General features: G+C 44.2%; 1 protein-coding gene across 2 annotated transcripts in view; it reads left to right on the top strand.

The window, feature by feature from the left end:
- Positions 1 to 26,187, top strand: part of LOC105207607 (COUP transcription factor 2) — a 122,007-nt gene that overhangs the window by 36,746 nt on the left and 59,074 nt on the right. For both annotated transcript variants that reach the window (XM_011177159.3, XM_011177160.3), the window contains exon 3: positions 18,727 to 19,278. In XM_011177159.3, coding sequence (XP_011175461.1) covers positions 18,727 to 19,278 — 552 coding nt within the window. The remainder of the gene's footprint in view (positions 1 to 18,726; positions 19,279 to 26,187) is intronic.

The raw sequence follows: 26,187 nt of genomic DNA on the forward strand, positions 1-26,187 counted from the left end.
AGTCCCACGTTCGGCGCGTAATTCACGCACGGCCGGCGCATTATTCACGGCGGGGCTACGCTAAATCCATAAAGATCTAGTCGTTCGTTCTCTCGCGCGATTACGACTGCACGGCGCGGCGCGCGTAAGAGGTGCTCGCTCGTAGAACCAGTCCGCTCGCATAAGCGAGCCCAGTCCGTTTCGCGGAGACCCGCGCTTACGAATCACCGCGGCGGGCGGAGGTGAACGAAAGCAGATATTAATAACGCGCCGCGTATACATGATTGTTGCGTGGTCCCACCTTCGCCTCCTCTCCTCCCGTTCTCCTCTCTCTCTCTTTCTCTCTCACTCTCATCGCGGTGCGCTCCACCTCCTTCCGACCATTCGCCTCTTCTCTCTTCTTCGCTTTCTCGCTCGAGCCACCTCTCTCCGTCCGTTCTTCATCGAGTTCGCCCGGGTCGCTCGTTTCTCCATGCCTTCCTCAACCTTAATGTTGCTCGTATAGCGTAAGAGCATAGCGTGGAGTAGCATGCGAGAGAGCCTCGCCGGGGCCTCGCCGCGAGCAGGCACCGTGGGAACCTTAGGCGGGCCTCACCGCGCGCGCACTCGCTCGTTCGCTCGCTCGCGCTCGCGCTCGCACTCGCGGGGCCCTGTTCTGGACGCGTGTAACCTTGTAACCTCCACCGACCTCTCCCTTTCTCAATCTTCGCGTCTCTTCCCTTCCCTTCCCGCCCTGCCGAGAGGCGCGCGTCTCTCTTCGGCCGTCCTCCTCTCTCGCAAAGTCTCTTCTTTCCGCTCCTCTTCGCTCGTCTCTCGGTCTTGGTCCTCCGCTTCGTCCTTCGTCGTATACACGCCTCGTAACGACGCGACAGGCCGCCCCGCGCGGTGGAGGAGTCTCCCGAAGATGCGATCTCGATCTCGCGGCGGTGGCGGCGGCGGCAACGGCGACGGCGCGGTGGTGGTCGCCGGTGAACGTCGGGACGCGCAACGATAGACGCCGACGACGCCAACACGAGGTAAAGAGCGCGCATGGAGAACGTAGGAGAGCGCAACGCGATGCGCGCTCTTGATTGCGATAAATGTAGCGTAATAAATTTCATACGCGTCAGCCGCACTTCGAGGATCGCTCAGGCACACTCAGGCCGATCGCGCGCGCGATAGCATGCTCTCGTCGTTAAGTCTGATCAATAATAAATTTTACTGTCGAAGCGGTAAATTCCGCGCTCTCGGCAGTTCGTCTGGTAAAATATCGTGGTCCAGAAGATGAGACGGATTCTGTCGTTGACTTTTAGGTCACCTAACCGAGAACGCTTACAATAATCCAAACTGAGTTCCTGTTTTGATAGAATGAGAGAAATCTTTGAGAATTGTAGTGTTTGCATGCAGTATCTTTCTTTAGAGCAAATATTAAATATTGTTTAAATTATCGCTGATACTATTTTTATTATGCACCAAACACAAACGATGATTGAATATGACAGCAGTCAATTAAACTGATCCGAAGCTACAAAATATCTCGATATAATATTAAGAATATCATTTTACGGTTTACAATAAAATATTAAATGAAATATTGAACGAATAAAATAATGAAACAAATGAAAAAATTAGTCTAATGAAAATTTAATGAGAGAAGATAGGGCTTTTCAATAATGTTACGAGGTGGTGGTACGAGCAATATGGTAAACTAATAGGGAGGAGTGGTTGTTCCCATGGCACCGAGTTTCTTCTGACAATTCAACGTCCCCCGAGGAAACTCATAAGTAACGACGGAGTTTGCCACAAAGTGTCCCTATTACTACACACGCTTGAATCGCCGGGCAAGAAGGCAAGTAGACATGCGAATTTTCTGTGGTCGGGATCCGCGCGGGATAGGGCAGCGTCGAATTAGCGGGCCGTAATGGCGAGCTGCCGTCCGTCCGTCCGGTTCGCGCTTACGTTCGGACGCTATCTCTCCCGTGGAAACGAACGGCCGTGAGTCCGATGGTAACGGCGAAGAGTGGTCGCCGACGGCCCAAGTCGGTAACCTTCTTTCCGGCGAAATTATCATAATGGCTCGGAACAGAAGCATGGCCCGGAGCGACCTCCGCTCTCGCCTGGAAACTGCCTCTCGCACGATGCATACTTCTTACCCGGCATCTTCCGCGAGTCTAAAAGCGAGCCCTCCCGCGTGCGTGCGTGCGTGCGTACGTGCGTGCGTGTCCGCCTACGTGCGTGCATGCGTGCGTGCTTGAGCTGTTGCGCGCAAGAGCGTATTCGCGCGCGTGGTTATGGCGGGTATCTGCGCTCTCGCAGCCCTAGCCCGCTCTCGAAGCCGCCCCGCGCCAGGCCAGGGCAACGCCAGGTATACACACAGGTATATATTCTCTCGCACGGTAATTACGTGACGTATTAATACCAGTTATTCCGCGTCGACTGGTTCTCTCTCCCGGCCGGTCGGCCGTCTCGATCCGCAGGTGTATTCGGCCTGTTCTTTCTCCCTTTCCGCCAGTCCCTTACCTTCTCCCTTTCTCTCTCTCTCTCTCTCTCTCTCTCTCTCTCTCTCTCTCTCTCTCTCTCTCTCTCTCTCTCTCTCCCTTTATCGTTCCTCGTCTCTCGCTCTCCTTTCGTGGTCTCACCTCATCCCTCCGCTCGACCTCCTCCAATGCCACTTCGCTCCGCCCGTGAAAAACACTCGCTCGCGCCTCGCGTTTCTCTAACGAGATACTTTTCCGAAGCGACGAGACAGACATTCGCCTCTAAACGTCTGTAAATTGTGAGCGCGCGCTCGCGCGCGACGGAGCATCGTCGAAGCGGCGCACGCTGCTCTCTTCGCGCTCGAGAAAGCGCAGCAAGCGAGTTCTGGTCTTCCCCGCCTCTGTCAGCTAAACGAGTTACAAAACAACGTGTTTTGCGACGAGAGTCGAATGACTTTTACTCTCTTAGCACGAGTCATTTTTCAGTGGTATCTCATGCAACTTTTTCTTTTTTAACCATTTATTAATAAATAATTAATAATGTAAATAAAATTTACGTTATTACATTTATTGTAATAAAATCTAGTAGTGTGATTTTATCAAACTTATAATAGATTTTACAAAAATATTAATTTAATCCAGAGGCAATGTATAGCATCGCGCGGCAAGTGCACTGTGCGCGAGTTTTTATAATAACTGCAAATATATTATGTACAATGCAAGTACAATATTCTTCAACAAACCTTCGTTTATGAAAATGTAAAAACTCAGCACAATATTGCATAATTTAATTATTATTAGCTGCATAGATTGGTAAAAAAAATTAACATCTGTTGTATTCGATGTGCTAAAGTGTTGGCATACACAAAGCAAGTAAAGTGTTAAGCAAAGAGCAAATGTCGTTATGCGTCTGAAGAAGCTAATTGAGTGGAGCTATAAAGGACTTCGAAATAGCGCTTATTACTTCAGACCACGCACTATATCGACGTTCGGGATCGTGACAAGGAGGATCGCACAACACAGAACGAGAGCTTCAGGATGACGTAGAGCCGATCATTTTACAATTACCACGATAACCGATCGCGCACATTCGCGGGCGTTTTAAGTGAAAACTGCAGGGAGGGACGTCGAGGTCATTTCTTTCCTTTTTTTTTCCTTTCCACCACGGAGGGACCTAGCGAGCATATCTCGGATCTGCGCGCATCTCGCGCAGGACCATGGAGGAAAAGAGCATGCCGAGGGCCCGTAAACGATCGAGTATCCTCGGATCCCGGGCCCATCGTGGTTCGGCCGAGCAAGTCGCAATCACGACCGTTAATCGCGGCGCGATTAACTCTCGAGGGCCGCTGCAAAAATCTTGGGTGGATTCGAGGCGAGTTCTAGGGAGAGGATCATCCCGCTCGTGGAACCCCGATCCTCGGCTTCATCTCCTCCTCTCCGCGAGATGCAACGCGTGCGAAGCTAGAGATTATCCTCGATAGGATTGTCGCCGATACGCAGGAAAATAATATTGCGGAGTAATACAATTTTTATAAAATGCAAATCAATAAAATGAAGTCGAATGACTGACAGTTTAGTAGTTTTACGTTGCAATATCTGAAGATCTGAAATGTCATTCAATACTTTTTTCAATTTTGTTTACTTTGGATTATTTTTTCGCTTTGAACATTTTTTCCATTTTTTTTTTAATGGGAAATTACGAGTGAATTAATGACTATTTTCAATTTGATAATGAATTTTTAACAACAGAGCTTAATCATTGAGTCCTATATCCATGGTCGTTGTGCGTGCGTGATAATATATTAGACTTCGAGCATGAAATTTTTTTCAATGCTGCAGCAATCGATAATTACAATGTATCCTCAAGGATGTTTATAGAAACCATTAGTTTGATAGATATCTATGACTAGCGAATGCATACTTATGATCGAAAGTGGGCTAAACACGATGATATCTCCATGGGAGATTTTCCAGTCGGGCTAATTGAGCACATCTTATCTTCTACGAAAAATCCAGCGCCGCGTTACTTTGTCTCCGAGAAGGTGAGAAAAGCTCGGCGAGGCAGGTGACTCGTCAGAGTAGAAAATTAGCTCGGGCACGTGACGACACGCGTTTATAAATACGGCCGCGCGTGACGTAATGCTCGCGCGAGGAAGATGAAGTGGAAGGAGGTGGAGTTCTCCTAACAGGACGAAGGATCGCCCGGGGCGTCCTGTTGTAAATCCGACTGCTCGCCGCCCAGAAGTTCGAGTTAACGAACTTATCGTCCGCGCGCGAAAGTGGGGAACGCGCGCCTGATTAGAATCAGGATTACGCGCGAGTCCTCGAAGCCGCATTGCAACGGAAACATCTCAATATTCGTGAGCGATTGTACACGATCGATCATATAAAATCGCGAAAATTGAGAAACGAGTAATGTGAAATGGCACTTTATATAAGTGGAATTCTCTCTGCTGCTATTAAGATAGTCATGAATTTTATCATGAAAGCTTCTACGTGTTTATCTTGAAGTGACGTTCATAATATGTCTTGATATCAGTCAGATGCTCGTGGATGTTTTCCATAATTTATCGATTAGATGTAAAGTCATCATGTCGAACAGACTTGAATATCTATCGTAAATTACAAAACCTCAAATGACTCTTGGGTTATAAAGATAATAAAATTTATGTTTTTTTCTTTTCAGTTTGATTATCGAGAGAAACAACAAAAGTTTAATTAAGAACTTGTGTTACATGTTTATGTAAATTACTATTTAATGTTTTAAAACGTTTTCTTTTATTTTAAAGAATAAATTTATCATTTAATTTTGAATAGAGATTAATTATGTTTAATTAATATTTAATTTATTATCAATGTTTAAATTGCACTTTGAAATAATTGGAACGATCATGGAGTGAAATTTGAGATTTATTAACCAAAGTCAACTTTAAAACTTCTAAATAAAATTTTGCCGTACGATTTACCGCTAAAAATCATAACGCCGCTCTTGAACCTTTAAGTGTCGCGTTCGCATCTCTTCTATTCGCGTAAGGGCGAGAATATGGACCTTTAAAATCATCGAAGGGAGTCCCGGCTCCTGACCTTTCCGTAGTCGTCCCTTAAATGTTGATTCGCGTCGCGATATCGCGGGAACGCGCTCAACTATCGAGAGCTCTCGACAATGCGAGACAATGTTTCGGAAGCTATCCCAAACGTGGCATTAGTGTTTCTATGACTATCATAAAGTCTCACTCTCGCGTCAGATTAGTAAGGGTGAGTTGGCTTTTTGTCAGCGTGCAAAAACGATGTTCGAAACGAGTTCTAGGGGTTAATAATGATATACCTATTGCGCTTTTACTACAAGATTATAATTAAAAATGTTTCGGGGGAAAATATACGTTCATATTAATTAAATGCGTTTTACACATATCAAATGAAATTAATGACAATTCTATTCTATTTTTTTCTTATCATAAGTTATAGTCGAGTAGCTGGAAATAACGAGGAAAATTATAATAAATATTCTATTTCACAAAACAATTAGATTATAATATTTAAACAATAAATTATTTATGAAACAGAGATGTATAGCAGATTTATAAGACATAAATAGAACTCGTAGAACTCGTGTATGTTAATCTCGTATATTGAGTTATTACTACTTATACTCGAAAAATATCTTTTCAATGTAATAATTGACATGGTAATGATTGCGGCTTTGTATGAGATCTGGTAGAAGAAGCATCTAATTTGCTGGTACCTCCTATCGGACAAATAGCAATCTTCTATTCAGTTAAAAACGATCCAGTTCAGTAATAGCAATCAGCGTTCTTCGTATTATGCCATTTTTTTCTCGCGAGAAAAAGAGAAGAGGAAAGAGAGAAACAGAAAGAACACGGGCAATAAGTTGATACACGGTAAATATTACGTAGTTGCTATCGAATTGATTGGCAGGCCGAGCAAATGACGGGGTGGAAGCCCGACTAGATGAGAATACTTTAAAAAGATGACGCATTGCGTCGAGGACTCGCGCGGTTTCGTAAAGACGTCTGAAAGACGAGCGTCTTTAACGTGCAGAAAGATCGTGAGAACCGGCTCGGTGCCAAGGTTATCGGAGCAAGTGCAATCGCCGAGCAGGTAAGCAGCGCGCAAGCTGGTGTGCACCTAATAATTATTAGACGATCTATATGTCACCTGAATCGGCCGCGAGTGGGACGACCTTGCAGCTAGGCCGTACGGTGTATTATACCAGCTCGATCTTCCGCAAATTATAATCTACGCGATTCCACCATTGCTATCATGTCAGCCCCGTTGACGTTGACGAGCGCCGCGACACGTGGCAGGATTACATAAATCCCCGTAGCGATATTCCGTATACTGCGTTGGTTACTTGTCGGTACCTTAGGCATTCATTAAATGGTTTCGCATGCAATAATCGCAAGTTGATGAAATAATATAGCTGCCGATTATCCAGAGTGTACAAAGTCGTAGTACCTGCTGCTAATTATCGTAAATGATATTTTTTTATTGCGATTCGATAAGCGATTAAGATTTGTATTTTACAAAAGATATATAATAGAAAAACACGTCAAATCACATTTAACGAGGACATTTTGAAGTTTACATCTCTACTGGATTATTAGGTTTGTGGACTAACAAAATTTTACATATCTTACGTATTTAACAATTTCAATTATTTATCTTTGTACTTTTGACGAAATTTCAGCTATCAAAGCAAAGATTTCGCACAAATCAGTTAGGTGAATATCTTTTTCCATCATTTCTTTAATAGGCAAGTCGCGCTTCTTGTTGTATTGGAATGTTGTAAAAATCATAGTAGCACAAATAGTATTAAAGATTGTCTTGCTTTGCTCCACTCTGCTTCGATCGCCTCCCTCTCTCTCTCTCTCTCTCTCTCTCTCTCTCTCTCTCTCTCTCTCTCTCTCTCTTTGACACCTTCAAATGGCATTACCGCCAAAGGGCATTTACGGGCACCCGTGCATTACATATATAAAAATTATTCCGTGTTGCATTGGCTACGCGATATGTTGCACATTTGCCTCTTCTCGACCTTCCGCCCTTCCGTCATTCTACGTTCCATTTCGCTTCGTTCACTCAGCTCGTCACACCACACTCGTCTCGCGTTTCTTCGCCGTTGATGATTGACCCTCGTCAATCTTGGGACATTTAAAGACTTTCTAGAAACGATTTTGCAAAACCTATCGGTGAATAAAAAGATTCACTTGAATCGGCGATGTAAGAACAATTTCTCAGTCCCTGCTCTTACGAACTGCTGCGTCACGCGGCATTAACATTCTCTCTGGGCTGTGTGCAATCGAGAAGTTTTCACCCGCGGCCATGCAAATCTATTTTATTTTTTTCAAGTATATCGGTATGCAAGACAAAAAGAGCGTTTGCAACATTTTGATAGACTGTCATAAAGTGACAATTAATTGTATGCTTAAATTGTTCACAATCCGGTTTCGTATAAGCTAAATCTCTCAATTTTGCGCGAACCGACATCGAGTGGATACATGTTGTACGTTAGATGGGAAGAAATTGCAATTCTTCTGCGGGAAGAAAGAGACGTCAGATTGCAAGACTAGGAAGCGCTCCCGCTGTTATTATAGCCTTCCGTGGTAGGTTTGCTGCAGGGCCCTTACGCGAATGTATATTTTTCGTACAGGTTCGTACATCAGGAATTAACCCTTTCGCTCGAAGCGACGTGCGTATATAATATATCGGAAAGAACTTGGCGTTCATTTGTGTGAGACGTTCGGCAGAGAGGAGAAAAAAGGATTCTAGATTTTAGCAATATTTTAGCGAAGTGATGTAGAAAGCTAGCCGAAATTTTTAGCACACGCAAATATTAATCTTTATCATTTTTATAATATACATTACATACATTTAACTTCTAATATTGATTTAACATCTAACGATAGTTTTATCTTTTTATAAAAGTTTCAGATTTTGAAAGTTGGAGTCAGTCCTTCTATTTAATATCATCTATAAGAATGTATCTCTAATATATTCTCAAATTAAGGAATATTTATCAATCTTCTTTAAAGTCGATTAAATCGATGCGGATGTTCATGCGATATATATTCTGCCATCGTGCGCCACGTTCTTCATCGTCGTTGATTAGAAGAAAGCACACGAGAAAACATTGTCGAGGAGGGCAAGAGAAATAGCTAATAGGAAGGAGCCGAGAGAGAAACGGGCGAGAAACTGGCACATCGCGATGATCGAATGAGTGGCGGCGCACTCATGAGGTGGCCGGGTGCGCTCGAGGGATTTTGTTAAACGGTGGGCGAAGGCAAACAGCTCGAGGATGAGTGTTGGTACGTTTGCACGACGCCTAACCGATGACCCAATGACCTCGTGTGGCGGTAGGCTCATGTAGGTCGTCACCGTCGCCGAGGAGAGATCGTAGGCGGATGATTCGCCGGCTCTCTTTCTTTTACTCGCGCGAACTTCTCTCTCTCTCTCTCTCTCTCTCTCTCTCTCTCTCTGTCTCTCGCCAGAGATCCGCCGGTGTCCTTCTCTGTGTTTCATCTCCTCTTTCTCCGTCACTCGCTGCAAATTCGCCTTTAAGAAACCGATACTTGGGATGCTTTCTTCTCGTCGTGGTCCTGTTTTGATTTTGATGGAGTGCTTCTGGGAAGAAAGATGGTCCTTGAGGCGTATTTATTGTAAAACTATTCTCTGAGTTTATATTAATGAGTCACAGTTTGCAAGCAAGTTTACGGTGCGATGCGACAGTTAACATACTTTTGTGCATAGCCATAAAAAACGGAGAGATGAGTGTGAAATTATGAATTAGATATCTAATATTTAAAAATAAAGTTATATATATTATTTGATGTTATAGTTTACAGGTAAATTATTATTATTATTATTAAAGATATAATTTAGTTAATATTCTCTAATATTCTCTATTATCAATGATTTGAACGTTTATCTTTTATTTGAGATTTTAATATTTCCTGCATCTCGAAGGTTCAAGACCGAGCTCACCTTGCTCACGCATTCCGAACAACGGGGCGTCGATACCACGCACTTGCATTTCCTTTTGCAATTTCACGAGGTTTTTGCTTTATGATACGCCAACGACAATATAATTGCGATACTTTATGTCGGGCAATTAACACCTCGCGACAACCCGGCGCAATCCCAGGCAAAGCTGCGATAACCGGGGACGCCGCTGCCGCTTCTAGAGCGTCGTAAAACATTGGACGGAGGTGTCGCAGATCGATAAACACGACGACGAATCGTCGAGTTTCACCTGTATGGTATTTAGGTCCGTGGAAACGTATCGCGCCGTAGAGAGAGAGAGAGAGAGAGAGGAGGCGCCGCGCGCATCCGTTAAGATCGGCGCGGACGTGAGAAATATCGGCCGGCAATATAAACCGATGACACGCAGGAAAGCGTTTCACGAGCGTAGTCGAAGACGACTCCCGTTCCCGCTTTCCCGCGGCCGTGCCCGCTCGCGAGGACACTAAACCAAGCCTGTCCGGAATCGCCGTAGAGTTTATGTTAATGGCCCAATATTTCCTCTCTCGTAAGAACATTAATTCAACAGTTCGTGCATCAATGCTGGACGAGTAGTATGTAAATGCGATCGCCAGGTGTTAACAGGGTCGACCATTGAATCTTTAGCATGTGCGAAATTAAACAAATCGATAATATCATTTAAAAAGCTACGCTAGCATTTCCTCGTTACATTTATCACTTCTTAATTTACCGTTTATCATGTGCGCGCGCATGCGTGCAGAATAGTTTATATTATTATATTCTGCATTGCAGTATGACAGAATTTGTTGAAATTCAATCGTAACAGTTATCTGGATTAATTCTGTCAACGGGATAAATTAATCAAAAGTAACACATTCATCTTTTTTCTGTTGTGAAGACGAGTTCTTAAAAGTTCTTGAAAGATTGATACCGTATTACTGCCTTCTGATTAATGTAATTTCCGTTTGATAATTACTCAAAAAGTCTTTTCACATTTGAAAGTTGCAGACACGTAAATATAAAGTTAATTATTTAATGTGCCCCAGTTTAAGCATGCAAGAGACACGTGTAAAAAGTATATTACTGCGAAATCGCTGTATACTGTATGAAGAATTAAAACGAAGCGAAAAGTCGCTAATGGCACTTGATAACAATGCCGGAGCTGCTCGTAATAAATTAATCAGCATACAGGAAACGGCCATACGTTTGTAACGTCACAATTGACGTCGTTCGTGATTGAATTAAACTATATTCGCGCAAAACTATATTCGCCAGCGACCGATCGGGACAGAATATTCGTGCGTACGACGCGACGGTTTATTGACTCGCGTTCCGAAATCCTCCAGAAAGGATTCAGACTGTCCTAACAAATAAACGGAGGAGGACCCCGCGTCGTCACGTATCTCTCGACCGCGCTACCGTTCAGCTCTTAAAATTATGCAAATCCCCGATAACTGTTCATCGAACGGCGAGCGTAAAGCCAGGACGACCGCAATGAAACAACGCCTTCAGAAGTAATAAAACGCGCAGAATTTTTTTTCCACGCGAAATCGAAATCGACGTTGACGGGTAAACAGGATGAGACGCACATGGTTCTTTGAGTTACCCACGTAAATCGCTTCTTCCGGTGTATGCTTTATGTGCCTATGCAGATTTATCTGAGCAAGTCTTAATTCATGTTTAACTTAGGGTCATCGAAAGCAGCAGTCGTTCTGCGGAATGTATTATCCGCGCGTTGGCGCTTTTAGAATCTGTGCGACGCAAAGAGAAACGCTTTCACGACATATTTGTTTGAATATCTAGCAAATCTACTGCGCGTTACACGATGGACAGACAGATACGCACGCTCTCTCTCTTTCGTTTTTATCTGACTCATGCGTGCATTCGCGCGCGGTCTCGACACAGTCGTGTTAAATTTCTAAGTCGTACGTCACGAGCGCTAATGAAATTCCTTTACCGCGTCGCGTCCCGTACGACCGTCTTAATCAACGCGGCTGTCGCCACGAAACGAAAAGAATTAGCATTTTAAATCACGCGCTCCGCGGGTGCTCGCCACCCCGCGCCTTCGCGGCACCGACTTCTTGTCCCTCGCCTTCCCACCACCCGCCCCGTACGGGGCCCCCACATCTCATCCCGGTAATTCGTTTATTATTATCGAGGCGGATCGGAGAAGATTGATCGTCACTCCCCGATGTTTATAATTATTTCGAGCGATACTACGGCGCGTTCACGTTGTACGTCACGCCGGGACGGACGCGCCTCGCCCCGTCTTCGGTGGACACACACGCATGAGGACGGGCCCACCTACACATCGTAACGCGCGAATCCACGCACACCGAAGCGTATATCCGTGTACGCGAAAGAAAGAAAGCGATAGGTTCGACCTCGGCGTTTTTTTTCTTTCTACCTGGACGGATACCTCCCCTCCGTCCTCTCACGGTACCCTCCTTTTTTCGAACCGCGCGCCAGGATCATCAATCTGCGTCCCGTGGACTCCTTCGAGGATACGCCACGCGTTTGCCGCCGCGAAGAGATCGCTCAGGGTCTCCCTGGTAAGGTCTCTCCGATACGTGCGCGTCAAGGATCTCCCTTTCGTCTCTTCCCCCCGCCCCTTCAGTCGTCTTCTGACAATTTCCGCGATTCTTCCGCTTTATCGGTGTATCGCGGCCTCGCGCGACGATCAGCAGGCACGTCCGCGCTAATGAAGCCACGTCGTTTTGACGAGAAGCATTATCGTTCGTCGGGAGAAAGCATAGCGCAAAATCTCGCATCGGACAGATCTTTCATTGTGGCTCCGACGTACTTCGTCATGGTTTACGATATTACGAGTTGGTCCGAGCGACCTTCGACACTGAAGCCCGCGATGACTTCACTTGATCGTTACGCGTGAAAAATTTACCGTTAGCGGTTTCCCTTTTTTCAACGAGATAGTTGTTCATTTGTTAAAGGATTTTTCTACCCAATCCAGTAAGAAGAAAAATCCGTTATCGATTTTAGAATTCCACGATCGACATTGGCTTTCGAAGCTGGTCGTAATTTCGTTTAGTGGAAGGCTACATGAAAGATTCATGATCATTGGCAGTCAGCACACCCTCATTTCTTTCGTTAGTTAGTTAAAGTTCTGTTTCGATTTAAAAGCAAGACTGTTCTGGAGTTCATTTTTTATCCTTCAGTATTTTCGATAATTGAGTGCACAACAATTTCTATTTCAATAAATAAAATAAAAAAACAAACGGAACAAGTATGTATGCTGAGGTGATTAAATCTTATCGCTAAACATGATCTAAAATATGTCGAAACATATAATTGCATTTCTACCGATTGTGAGTTCCCTATAATAATTGAAGTATATAGAATTGTTATAGATATTATGCAAAAAAATCTACGTTTATGACTCACATTTGCCAATTGACAATAAGTTTAATTAATATTTAACGATACAAAAAAATTTAGCAAGACTTCCTTTTTTGTTTCAAATTTTTGTGTCAACTTTTGATTTGCATCAATCTCTGGATCTACGAAGCTGATAACAGTTTCGTTAAATTAAAGTCAATATAATTATCGCTCTCTCGCTTTCTCGAAGATTTAATGCTCTTATTTTCCGTTCACGCGGAAAAATCCGGATTAGATCTAATCGACGGGAAACCCTATTTTTCCGACATCGATCGCCGTAACTCACTTTCGCGCTGAAAACCACTATAATCATTCTTATCGAAGAACATTCGATTCCTGCAATCGGCATCTCCAAGCGAGATTTATCATTATTGAACTTTGATACGGAATTGTTATACGAATGTGCGTGCAAAAAATTCACCTTTGCTCCCCTTTGTTCATTGGAAAAATTTCTTCGTAGTTTTGCATCTTGAAAGACATTTATACTTTAAAAACAATTATCCATTATCTATGAATATTCAATAATAAAAAAGAATTTAAATTTACATCGTTTCTTTATAAAAATTTTCCTCTCGCACGTGAAACAACTAGCATTAATCCATTAAAAATTATTAGCCATGAAAAAATAAATATAAATATATAATAATCAATTGAAAAAAAGAATAAAATAAGGAATATTTGTTATAGCAACATTTATGCCAATGTCAAATCGATTCCGATCGATTCTCATCCAAATTAGGGCCTGATGATTAAAGATAGCGATAAATCGTCGTTAACAACGGTACAAAATGCGGTGGCAACTATCGGGAATCGCGGCGCGGCGCATCAGCCTCGTGGTGAGTCTTTTAACGAGGAGAAACCACGGATCGATGCGGTTAATCCAGCGCGGCGGAGACGGTATCGCCTGATTGCGGCTACGACGTCACGCGGACTGCTAAGGTACGAGCCAAGGCGAGCGAGCGGTCGACTCGGACTCGGATAGATGGCTACGGTGGTTGGTAACGGTACCGAATCTGCATACACCGTACCGTATACACGTTTACGACGTGCGCGCAGTTGGCGCTATCGGGGAACCGCATCATGCTAATTCGCATCCTCCGTCGGCCGTTGAGATTCTCTCGCGCGGATCGTCCCTCGTCGGGACCACGGGCGTCCCGGTTTCGCTCGCGAACCCAGCCAAGTCTGTACGCGGCTATTCCCATCTGTCCGGTTTTCTCCTTGTGGAATACGTCATTCTCGCGTGAGCGATACCTTAGCCCGTTGATTTCCGCGGGATAAGAAAGTTAGATATCGATGAAATAAACATATTAATAAGATGTATGCGCGAAATGTGTACGCCTGCGAGTGGAAGCGTGTATAATACAAAAATAATGTAAAAATCAGTTAATATAAAATATATAATCGGATACACGCGCATACAGTCGCGAAATTGTCTGGACACACAAAATATTGGGAACTTGCTTTACGTGTTACAAATTAAAAGCATATTTTTAATGGAAATGCATCATTCGTAAGAGTTTTCACTTCTAATCGAGTTCTCTCTAAAAAATTATAATATTCGATGAATTATTTATAATTAATTAATTATAATATTTGTGGCATATCCTGAACAATTAATGTTGCGAATTGTATATTATAAGAAAAGAATTAAATATCGTATCAAATATTTTAATTAAAAATCTCGTTACTAAGGCCGTTACTAATTTATAATCGAATCTTATTTCAAGATCGTCTTGAATAATGTCTTAAGATACTAATACGGTTCTGTGATTGATTGATGATATTTTGAGACAGTACTCGAGACGATCTTAAATATAAAAATTAACTATGAATACTGGCCCAAGACAAAGATTCGTCTGGCGAGATAGAAATAAAAAGATATATTCTTGATGTATTTCTTTACAATCTTATGCAATCTCGCTAATCGTGTATTTCTTCTTTCTTTGCGAATTTTCTTTTTCATTGATTTGTCGATCATCGTCGCTTTTCCGTTCTCGCAAATGCGCATCTGTAATTCTGTAAATGCGTACGCGGTTACGAGGATGATTTGAAGAAGGCGGACCGAGATGTCGGCAAAAGAAACGACAAAGAAGAAAAAAAAAGGAACGCAGTCGCGAGTCTCTGCCGATGAATCACTCTCGGCGGTATCGGACGATCTGGACAAGCTCACCCGCATGCTCGGAACATGTTTATCTCCGGTTTCGCGTGTCAACTTCGCGTTATTGTAAGCGGTTTCCTTCTCTTTCTCTCCATCTCTCGCCTCATCGTCGATGCATCGATATCGCGGAAGTGCGGCGCCGCTGTCCAGAGCGTTAAATGGGACTTTCGTCGATCCCTCGCGCTCTGGAGGAGAGGGAGGGAGGATGGGACGACAACGGTGGACCCTCCCGTCTGGAGTCCCCTCATGTGGTCCCTCTCGCGTGGAAAGGTGAGAGCGAAGAGGGATGGGACCGGAACGACGGATGGAGAGGCGAACGGAGAAAGAGAAGAAGGTGGAGAGCTCATTCCTTCGTTAGAGCCGCGGGGCGGAGGTTGGCATCCAGGCGCTTCTCAGCGGGGCGCCGTTTCTTCGAGTCTCGGGCTCTCTCGAGCAGGAGAATCTCGTACGTGAGACTCCCTTCCTCGCTCCTCATCGTCGTCGTCTTCTTCTTCTTCTTCTTCTTCTTCTTCTTCCTCTGCGACCGCTGCTTCTCCGTTTCGCTTTTAACGTGCCACCCTCTCCTGGTCCCGCATCACCGCTAGTCTCTCGCGAGCTAGAGCGAGCGGGTCTCTGGCTCTCGCTCTCGCCGTCTCGCTCTCGAGTCGCTATCTCTTCCGAGAACACGAGCGCTGCATCGCGCCGCATCGATGCGCCGTACGTACGCCCACGCGTTGTTACGAGTCGCAATTTGCCGGGGTACGTTCTAGACGGAGTCCCCTTTCGGCTGTATGGTTTAAGTGTGCTCTCAATGTTCTCGCTCTCTCGGTTCCGCGTTCCGAAGATCGAGAGTCCTCCAGAATGTCGTCGAAGCTGCGTCGTCCTCTCAAGTTTCGCGATAATTTTAGTCTGATGCTATTGATATTATATTAATATTAATAGCCGAAAACTTGTACAAGTATCAAAACATAAAAGTACAAGAAAGATGAAATTGACCCATTACTTGTTTAAGAAGATAAACGTAATCTTTGCATTAATTTCATATTTTGTAAATGTTTTTATAAAATGTAAATAATTCTTTATAAACATTAATTCTTTCAGTGCTTGGAATCTTTGTCTACGAGAAAAATAATTTTCTGGAAGTGTAACACTTATTTTATTGCCTTGCTCGTGCTTTATATTCTTAATAGATAAATATTTTATTATAGATAATTATTATTATAATGTAGCAATATTAAACAATGCTTATTGCCAATTTAAAATTTCTAGGAAGGAGATAGACAAGTTGCGAAATTATTCTAAATTACTGTTTGAGGAAAAAATCTAACCTTGGAATGCCTGAAGTTTCCACGTATCCAATGAACGCGCATTTAAATAATTCACATTATTTGCTTCAATACTCGAGAAGTTGAGGCGCAGATTTGCGAAGGCTCGCCGGCAGCTCGTTCCGGTCGCCTCGTTTTCAGCATTGTCACGCGCACGCGTTGCCCCGTCATTTGCCAATTATCGCGAGTGAAAGCACACTCGAGTAACGCGAAGTAATTGCGTTACGCGGACAGATGAGCGCAATCGCGCACGCTCGCACGGCGGACAATCGTGCAAGAAGACACGCGCGATCGTTACTCAACAGAGTAATCGCGTCGTCGTCCACCACCACCTCCTCCTCCTCCTCCTCCTCCTCCTCCTCCTGTTTGCGTAGTCCGCGCGCGGAAAAAATACGCAGTCCGGTAATAATCGCGGTAATCGCGTCCAGAGAATGCGGTAGAGGCGCGTTTATAAGTATGTAACGGTTTGCAGGACATCTCGCGTGATCGCGCACGACAGAAAGGCACCGTCACTCGCGATCGACAGCCGAAACCGCGAAATGGAAGATTTTGTGATCCGCGAAAGGGAAAACTTGTTTAAAAAAGAATAAACACAGAAATAAAATTATGCAGATAATATTTTTATCGTGATAAAATATTTTTATCCATCTAAGTTTAAATTTAGTTACATTCATGTATAGACGTTACATATACAAGTACATAACTTCATGACATGATATATTATTAATCGAATAAATATTCAATATAATATACGTTGTAAACTTTTATTATTTTAAGTGAAGACGTTACTGTAAGAAAGAAACATAACGGTTTTATTAAATGTGCACGCAGAATGTAACAATCATTACTCCAGACTGTAATATTGAACACCTCTGTCTTACGAAAAGAGCATAACACCGTAATGCAGCGAAATTACAAATTCTCTTACTAAAGCACGTCTCGACAAAAACGGGGTAACTAAATCCGTCGAAATAGTACGTCTAGAATTGCAACGGACATTAACCTCAATGATATGACGATGATGATGGATATAATGATGATTATGATGATGATGATGATGATGATGATGATGATGACGTTAATAATGGCCGGTCGATGAACCGGTACGGCCGCGTATACAGCTTTCGGCGAAATTTGTATGGCTGCGATCGAATCACCGACACCGGCGGCGTCTCTCGGCCGATCGTATTTGCGTGTACTTGAACGTGCCGCGTTATGGCACGTACCGCGGCGTGTATTTGCCTTTGCACAATATTTGCAGGCACTCGAGAGTATCGCCGCGAGAGACTCATCCGGGTTCCGGTACAGGTGTCGTGCCTCTCCGCGGCCGTACGCGTCGCCGGTGACTTCTTGGAAGTGGCTAGCCTACGTAGCGAAGTAGTGTACGCGAGTAAATGAGCGCGTTATGTATCCCGAGCTAAACCTCTGCTGCGAGGCACGAATTGCTCGAACGGTCTCTCGGCGAAACGGACCGTTAGCCACGCGGTGGTGGTCGGCACGAGCAAAGTCCGAGAAGAGGACCTCCGCTCGTTACGTCACGCCTGTCTGATGAGGATGATCGCCCTGGGCGCTGTAGAAATTCGCGCTATAGAGATGCACGGCGCAACCCGTTCGTCAGACTTTTGATCGCGCTGATCGAACAAAAGTGATCTTGGTGCTTAGGATATTCAAAGCACGACCGCTGATGATCTTTTACACGTGATCAAGGTCCTCGCTAAATGACGCGCGCATCTGATTCTTATCTCGCGTTGATTTTAATCGTACGAAGCATCGAAACATTTTACAGATTCTTACGGTGAATGGATATGTATCTTTGAAAATGAGCTAGGTACAGTTTAGACAGATAATATTTCAACCAGGGATTGCGTACCGAAAAGTGAAAGAGCCCGTTTCTCCTTTATGCCGGAGTCGCGAACTCGATGACGCGTGACTGCATAGATAAATCTCATTGCGCAACAGGCTTATCAGACTCCCCGCGTATATACGTTGAAATTTTCCTAGAAACCTCGAGACAGTTTAAGGAAGGGATGGATGAAGGTCACGTATAAAACTAGGACGAATTAAAGCGAGATGTAACAATTGCAAATAATTTATGCAAATTACATTTAGGAATTTGCAGTTCGCACTTTTAAAGAGTGAGAGGTAAGAAATAGAATTGCGTAGTATAGGTGATATATTTTCATCTATCATCTTTTTAACTTTTCACAAGCATTACTTTAAAATGCTCGAATTCCGCCAGCTCGATCGCCTCAACTTGATCGTCTTGATCTCTTGCGCAGGGAATATCATTTTCGCATGCGATATTTTTCAGAAGTAGAACCTCTAGTTTCGGGATAAGACTGCTGAAAGATCGTACCGTGTAACGTGAAAGCGAGATCAGCATTTTAGGCAAAGACAAGTCTTCACATTATCAAACGACACGTTTGTTGTTGATTTTCAGCTGTGCAGAGGGGGCGAGTGCCGCCATCGCAACCCTCGCTGCCAGGTCTACCGGGCCAGTTCGCCCTGACGAACGGGGACGCGGTCGCGTGTGCCAGCCTAAACGGACACTCTTACCTCTCGTCGTACATAAGCCTGCTGTTGAGGGCGGAGCCCTATCCGACCTCGAGATACGGCCAGTGCATGCAACCCAACAACATCATGGGCATCGACAATATCTGCGAACTCGCGGCGCGGCTGCTCTTCTCGGCGGTCGAGTGGGCTCGGAACATCCCGTTCTTCCCGGATCTTCAGGTGACGGACCAGGTGGCCCTGCTCAGGCTAGTGTGGAGCGAGCTGTTCGTCCTGAACGCGAGCCAGTGCTCGATGCCCCTCCACGTGGCGCCGCTTCTAGCGGCGGCGGGTCTTCACGCCTCACCGATGGCGGCGGACCGCGTGGTCGCCTTCATGGATCACATCAGGATCTTCCAGGAGCAAGTGGAGAAACTCAAGGCGCTCCACGTCGACTCCGCGGAGTACAGCTGCCTCAAGGCCATCGTCCTCTTCACCACCGGTGAGTCTGAGATTATTATTCCACCGCTCTGTACTCTATTTATATATAATTTGAGTCTACAGTCCATTTAAATACTTTTTTCTCATATATTTTAACGAAAAAAGTATACGGTGATAAATTGTAATTTACTACGCTTTAAAATACGTACTTCAAAATATTGGAGCGAGTTTTGTTTAAGAAAAAAGAAAAAAACGTCTTGGTTCCGCATTCCGCACTAAAAGTCACGTCATCCATTGGAGGTTTTTTTTTCAAACTTTGGCAAGCCGTAATTCTTTTCGTCGAAAAAAAAACGACCAACTTATTTTACGGCATACAAGACATCGTGAGCGTGCGATGACAGATTCGTCATGAATTTCCCTTGAAAAATGCGTCGGGAGAAGTAAAAAGCCGTCCCGCGTCACGTTTTTGCGTCTAGCACGAGCCGAGGGTCTTCACGATGTATTCCCTACGTTACAACGATACTTCGTCCGTATTACCCGCGCGCCTGCCTGCCTGTCCCGCCTATAATCGTCATGACGATGCTATCTCGAAGACGCTCGTTGTCACGTAGCCGCGATCCTCGACGGGCCTAGAGAGGCTAGCGGCGCACCGAGAGGGACAATGCTCTTTCTCTTCCCCCCCCGATCGCGAAGCCTCATGATTCCTGTACCACGTACCGGGTGGCAGGAGAGCGTGCGCCGGAAGAACTCTCCGAGCGTAAGCGGAATGGTCCCCTCTATTTCTCTCCCTCTCTCGCTCTCTACGTCTCTTCAGAGAAGAGGTATGCCCGTTGCTCGCTGACCGCTGGCTCCGTCTAATCGACGTGGCGGAGATATTATCGCCGCCGGTACGCCTGTGACTGTCATCCAGCAGCGCGATCCCCGTCGGGACCAGGAGACGACGGCGACGGGATGACGACAATTCACTGACGTAACAATGTGTAACGCCGCGGCGGCGACGGCGGCGTCGGGACGCGGACATACGTACGTACGTACGTACGTACCTTCGTTGTGTCGCGATCGTCATCGAGCCGTTGAGACAATGCGTTTCTACACTTCCCTCTGTCCGTCTCCCGTCGCAACGCGTTCTCGCTCCCCGAAGCCAATCTCTCTAGTCCCGGTATCTATCTCCTCCCTTTCCCTCTATCTCTCTCCCTCTTTCGCAGCATCCGATGACAACCGTATCCTGTCCGAACGAGCGCTCGCGCGAGCTATCTCTCGGCCCATCTGCTCCTTTCTCCAGGAGGAACCACCACCATCACGCATCACGTACACCGAGAGGATTTCGGACCGGGTGATTCTCTCTCGTCAGTGTGCTCTCTTGTTGGATACGTGCACGCACGTTCACACGCACACAACTCGCGAGCGGGCGGTAGGTTTCAGTCAGGGGGGGTCGACGAGAACGATGAGAAGAACGGCGGCGGCGGCGACCACGACGATGGTCCATGCTAAAGCATCTCGCCGTAGATACGAGACGGGGGGCTATTTATTTCCGTGCTATATGGGCACGCTTAGCTTGGCTTAGCTTATGCTAATGTCCCCATTCTCGAGGAACCACCTCTACCTCCTCCTTTTTGCCCCGCTCGACTTTTTCTACTCTTTCTGCGCCTGGACGCGATCGCCGGACCTCTGGTCCTCTCTTTTCTTCCTCGCGTATTCTTGCTATTATGGGTGAGCCTTTCTTCCCTTTTCTCCCTTACAACCCAACGTTTAATGCTTAAACGTGCTCAGCTTATATGCAATCTGTTTTAAATGTAATTATATTTTTATGTGAGCTTATGATGAATAGACCGGGAAAGTTTTCTTTAACTGTTTTGAAGTTTATCCGAGTATATTAAAAAAATAGTGCAAAAAATTGCAGAATATGAATGTAAAAGTTTGATTAATCTCATTTAATAATTTATGATTGATAAATTTTAAGTAAAAATTTTTAAGAGTGTAAGTTGACTTAATATTAACATTTTATTAATTGTTTATAATATTAAAAGTTTCATTTATCATTTTAGAAAAGTAATCCATTTTCGATAATTTATTATTTAAAACGAATAATATTTTATCCATATTTTTAAAGAACTATCTTTTATTATTTATAATTTTTAACGTGATGGCAAATTTTTATTTCTTTACAAGTATGAATATTTGAACATGTCACAAAATTTGTTTTGAAAAGATTTTACATTTACTTTTAATTTGGTAACGTAAACACGAGTCGGAAAAATATATAAGTACTTAATAAGTTAATAAATTTCTGGTAACATATTAATATAATGCCGGCTTGATATAAGCTTATTACTCATTACAATTAAGCGGTTAAAGGACCATTAATGTAAAGGTTAAAAAGCAAATGGGCCAGGACGCATCATCTCGTTCAATTTAACATAATGGAAGACAAAAGCGTGGAAACGGTTTATAACTCGCGGTCGTGAATGAATTCGTTCGAAATGAAAAGCAGAATGTTCGCACGTACCGTAACGCGTTATTACGCTAATCGAGGTGTGTCACTTTAGCAAAAGTAACGAATGCGAAATGCATTATTAATTGCACCGAGGCTGGTATGCTGTTTTGAGATTGCATTACGAGATAATGAGTAGCTTGCCGCTCAAACTTTTGCTACGTTCGCTCCATATAAGTAGGAGGAGCGTTTGATGATTAGCGATTGATAGTCAACATGATCGTGAGAAACATCTAGTGTCGCGATAACGATTATCTCAACCGGTCTGACATGCAAATTGCTATTATCACAAAACGTACGTCATAACATCTTGTGCCGAGTCTTATGTTCGAATCATCTTGCAACTTTCCGCTGTCTGATAATTGAATTGATTTTATTGCAATTCACATCCAAGAACTTGTATTACGAGAACCAAATGATTAATCTTTAATAATTACAATAAAATCGGATATAATTCTGTAGCAGAGTCTTCGTTAACATATTTTTATTTATTACTTTATTATCCTTATAACTTTCACGACCACTCAGACTATTTTTTTTATTTACTAAAAAATAAGAGAAAAAAAACGAGAAACCGCTTTCCAGCTTTTTAAGCTGAGTTAAAATATTTATTTATCAAGCCAATTTCATCATAATAAAAGTTGCGTCCAATAATCTGATAACGACATTGGTAGCTGAATCATTTCTTTTTACATCCTAATACCTATCGTGTTTCAATACATGTGTTTAGCGTTACTTCGGGAAGACTCCGCGCGATTACGGTACATTACGTGTCGCGTATAATTGACGTGAAATTAGCGTGTCCGGCGAGCGCGGATAAATTTCTTTCTGCTTCCTTTCTCTCTCTTCCTCCTACAGCGGGAACTCCTCTCCTCCCGCGAGATAGAGGGTTGCGACTTTTTTTCGTACACTCCGTGGCCGCGTCGGACCACGTGTCTAATTGTTCGGATAAAACGGCGGAACGAGGGCACGGTGCATAAAGTACGTTTAGCTCGCTAAGATCGGGCCGCCTCTCAGCTTTCTCCGGTGTTGTGTATGCACGAGATATTGCATACCCGGTGGTCCAAAACGTTCAAGCGCGCCGCCGCCGCCGCCGCCGCCGCCGCTTGAATAATCGTCGCCCGAGATCATTACGTTCCCCCGACGTCGATACATCGGCCGTAATTATACGGGAAAAGGAGCTCGCCCGCGCCACGATAGCTCTCTCTTAGTTACAGAGACCTTTAATTGCAAGAACAACCGGCGCTGCCATTTATCCCGCGGTCAGCAACGTTTCCCGGGAATCTCGCGATCAATTTCGAGACGGCTATTTCGTGTCGCGTTGCAAAATCGGGCGTCAAGAAAGGCCCGATGCTGATATTTTTCAACCTGAGAAGCCTCCTAATTCATTTTTTCGTTCCCCTCTACAAGACGTGTAATTTTAATTAATTGTGATAAATAGAGTTCTAGACGAAATTACATACTTTTCTGCTGATTTCATCGGGTGAAAATTCACGGCGCACGCTTCATTGTTCTCTCGACTCTCTCGGCGCCCTTAGCTCGCGAGAGAAGTCTCGTTGCGAAGAAAAACGCGAGGATCGTTATCGGCCGTTCGCTCAAGATTAGGACGGTCCGATTTGCTCCAAATTCAAGCTCCGCTACCTAGGATAAGATCGACCGCGTTATCTCGGCGAGCCGCGACGCGCCGAGCCACCCCGTAGAAGCGGGCATGTAAATGCGCGCGGCGCGGATATATTTATGCGAGAGAGGGTATTACCGGAGCCCCGCGCGGAGCGAGTGTGCGGTACCTACGTGTATCTTGATGGGAAACACTCCCACGATTATGCGGCATGCAATGCAATTCCCTCTACCTCTGCCTTGCCCAACAGCCAGCAACCATCGCGCGAGCGAGCCTCTGACGAGCGGACGGGCGTGTTGCTGGTACGTCGCCGTTGCGTTTCTGCGCGCGCGGATGCCACCGGTATTTAACGATCTAATTAAGAACGTAAGCCCAACGAAGGGCAACTGACGTCGGCCGCCGCGAGAAAGAGAGAGAGAGAGAAAAAGAGGGAGATCTCGCGGTATCTCTGCGGCGCCCCGACCACTTCCGGCTACCTACGTGTAGACTTTTTACCGCGTGTGTTCGACGCTGAATGTATTATACATCTCATTGACGCTAATGAGCGGGAAGAAGGGTTGGACAATTGCATGGAGAGATAATTGTTAATGAACGAGTGTACTTTCGGTATTGATATTTATTTAATCCGGAGCTTGAGATTCTTATACTTACAGTTGAAATACGTGAAAATTCTTAGGAGGATTCGTGTAAATTACATTGGCCTTTCGATTGATATTAAATGTTATATAAAAATTAGGTTAAAGAAAGAAAGAAAATTAAAATCCTCCGATCTTCCATTCGCCCTCTGCTTCTCGAAAAAATAATTTTGAATTTTCTTCTGAGCACTTTAGGGCTAACAAATTATTATATTCGCAAATCATGTCTGATTTACCACAAAATGTTGTCAAGATATTGCTTTTGCTCTGATGTTCTGAATAAATATATTTTAATATAAAATATTTTTTTAAATAAATGTATAAAACTGAAATAAATTGATATAGATCGGGAAATAGGTGTGAGCTAAGGAACTTTGAGAAATCGAGCGAGATGAATGCGAACCGCTGTAACTGTGAGGCTCTCGAGTACCGCGTGCCGGTATGTTTAATAAAATACTGCCACATCATTAATGTAGGCACTGCGCGAGATCGCGCGGTCTTTTTTTTTCTCCATTTCCTATGCCGCCGCCGATGACTCGGTACATTTGGACAAGGCACCCTCTATTCGAGCCTAGATACCAGACTGACGTAACGATTGGTACACACCCACACCTGTCAGCCGCCATTGACAAGGACTGTCAATAGTAATTACACCTTAATTTCATCACGCAAATATCTCGGTTCATTGTACTCTTCTTCTCTCGCGATCCTTTGCCGCATTCCTCTGTCAATCGACAATGTATTTCGAGTTTATTGCAAATGTATTCTCGGCAGAAATTGAAAATTATTCTTTATTACCTTAATCGCTAAATATTATAAGACTTAAAACAGATTCGAGATCATTTTAAAATTTTGAAAAGATGGATTACATTATTGTTAATCTTTTTCACATTTTTTTATTATTTGTAATTATTATTTAATATTTAAAAAAACCTATATATTTACAATTATTATATATAAAAATATAAAAATTTTATCACTAAAAATTAATTTATTAGTTATTATTAACATTCACGCTGAGACGAAACAACTTTCTACGCATGCACATTCTGCTTTTCAAATACAAATTGTAGGTTACGCAGAAACACTATTTTATTCGAAACGTGTCAATTAATGCCGGAAGGTGATCCGTGAACGGGATGTGCACTTCGCGTCCCGAATTTGCAATCGAACACATCGTGCCACGCCGCGATTCGTCGCAACGGTTACATCGGTCCATCATCAATATTGTTCATAACCGCGTTGCCGAATAGGTCGGCGTATTATTGACGCGTTTATCATTGTCGTTATTATCGCCGTCTGTCCGTCGTACTCACCTGTTAACCTCGGATAATTTATCGACGTGACGAAACAATCGTGCACTCGAAATGTCGAGCGCGAGCAGGAAAGAGCGCCCGCCCGTGGAGGCTGCGAGAGATGAAGAGGGGAATGGGACGCGGGATGCAGGATACGGGATAGAAATCGCTTCGATCGGTCAAACCGCGTCACCGGCTGATCAGCGTCTATCACGGAACGAATCTAAGCGACCGAAGCCCGAGCTTGTCAGACGTTCGTCAATCAAGTAATCACGATTCCGTTTCCGAGATACAGTAACGGCTCGCGAAGACGCGACGGCGGAAACAGCGAAAATAACGACGGCATTTCGCGTAACTGGATATGCGTGAAGCCGTGAAGCTTCTCGACGTCATACCTTTTTCACATTCTCTGGCAAATATTCTTCTTGATATCGTTAATTGGAGAACTGTAATTAACACAAATACTGTTGTTCAGATAAGTGAAGGATTCCTTTCTGGCTCACCTTGTGGTGATATCGCGAGATAGAATTTTTTTTAAAATATCTCTGAACAACTGGAAACATATCGCAAAGGTTAATTAACATGAGCAAAGTGGCGTGGCTTTCGCTCTCTAAAAAAAAAGAAGAAAAAAAAAGAAAAAAACGAACGAAACGAAAAATATAATGTGCGCCTGTCATAAAGTTGCAAGCTCCATAACGAGCTCCCCGTAAGCGAGGAATAATTTCCTCGCGAATCTCGCGTTTTCTTTCGCGGTTTGGAAAAAAACAATGCAAATGCCGACGCCACTGCGCGACACATCGCGCCGCAAACTACCCGGCTGTGTTTCGAGAGGGTGACGACTCCCGCGTTACGCCCATACATACACACATACAAGCCGAGAGAGCGAGAGCAGAAGATATAGAAGGGGTAGAGAGACGGTCGGCGGTCGCAG

The sequence above is a fragment of the Solenopsis invicta genome, chromosome 14 (assembly GCF_016802725.1).
Source record: "Solenopsis invicta isolate M01_SB chromosome 14, UNIL_Sinv_3.0, whole genome shotgun sequence".
Classification (NCBI taxonomy): domain Eukaryota; kingdom Metazoa; phylum Arthropoda; class Insecta; order Hymenoptera; family Formicidae; genus Solenopsis; species Solenopsis invicta.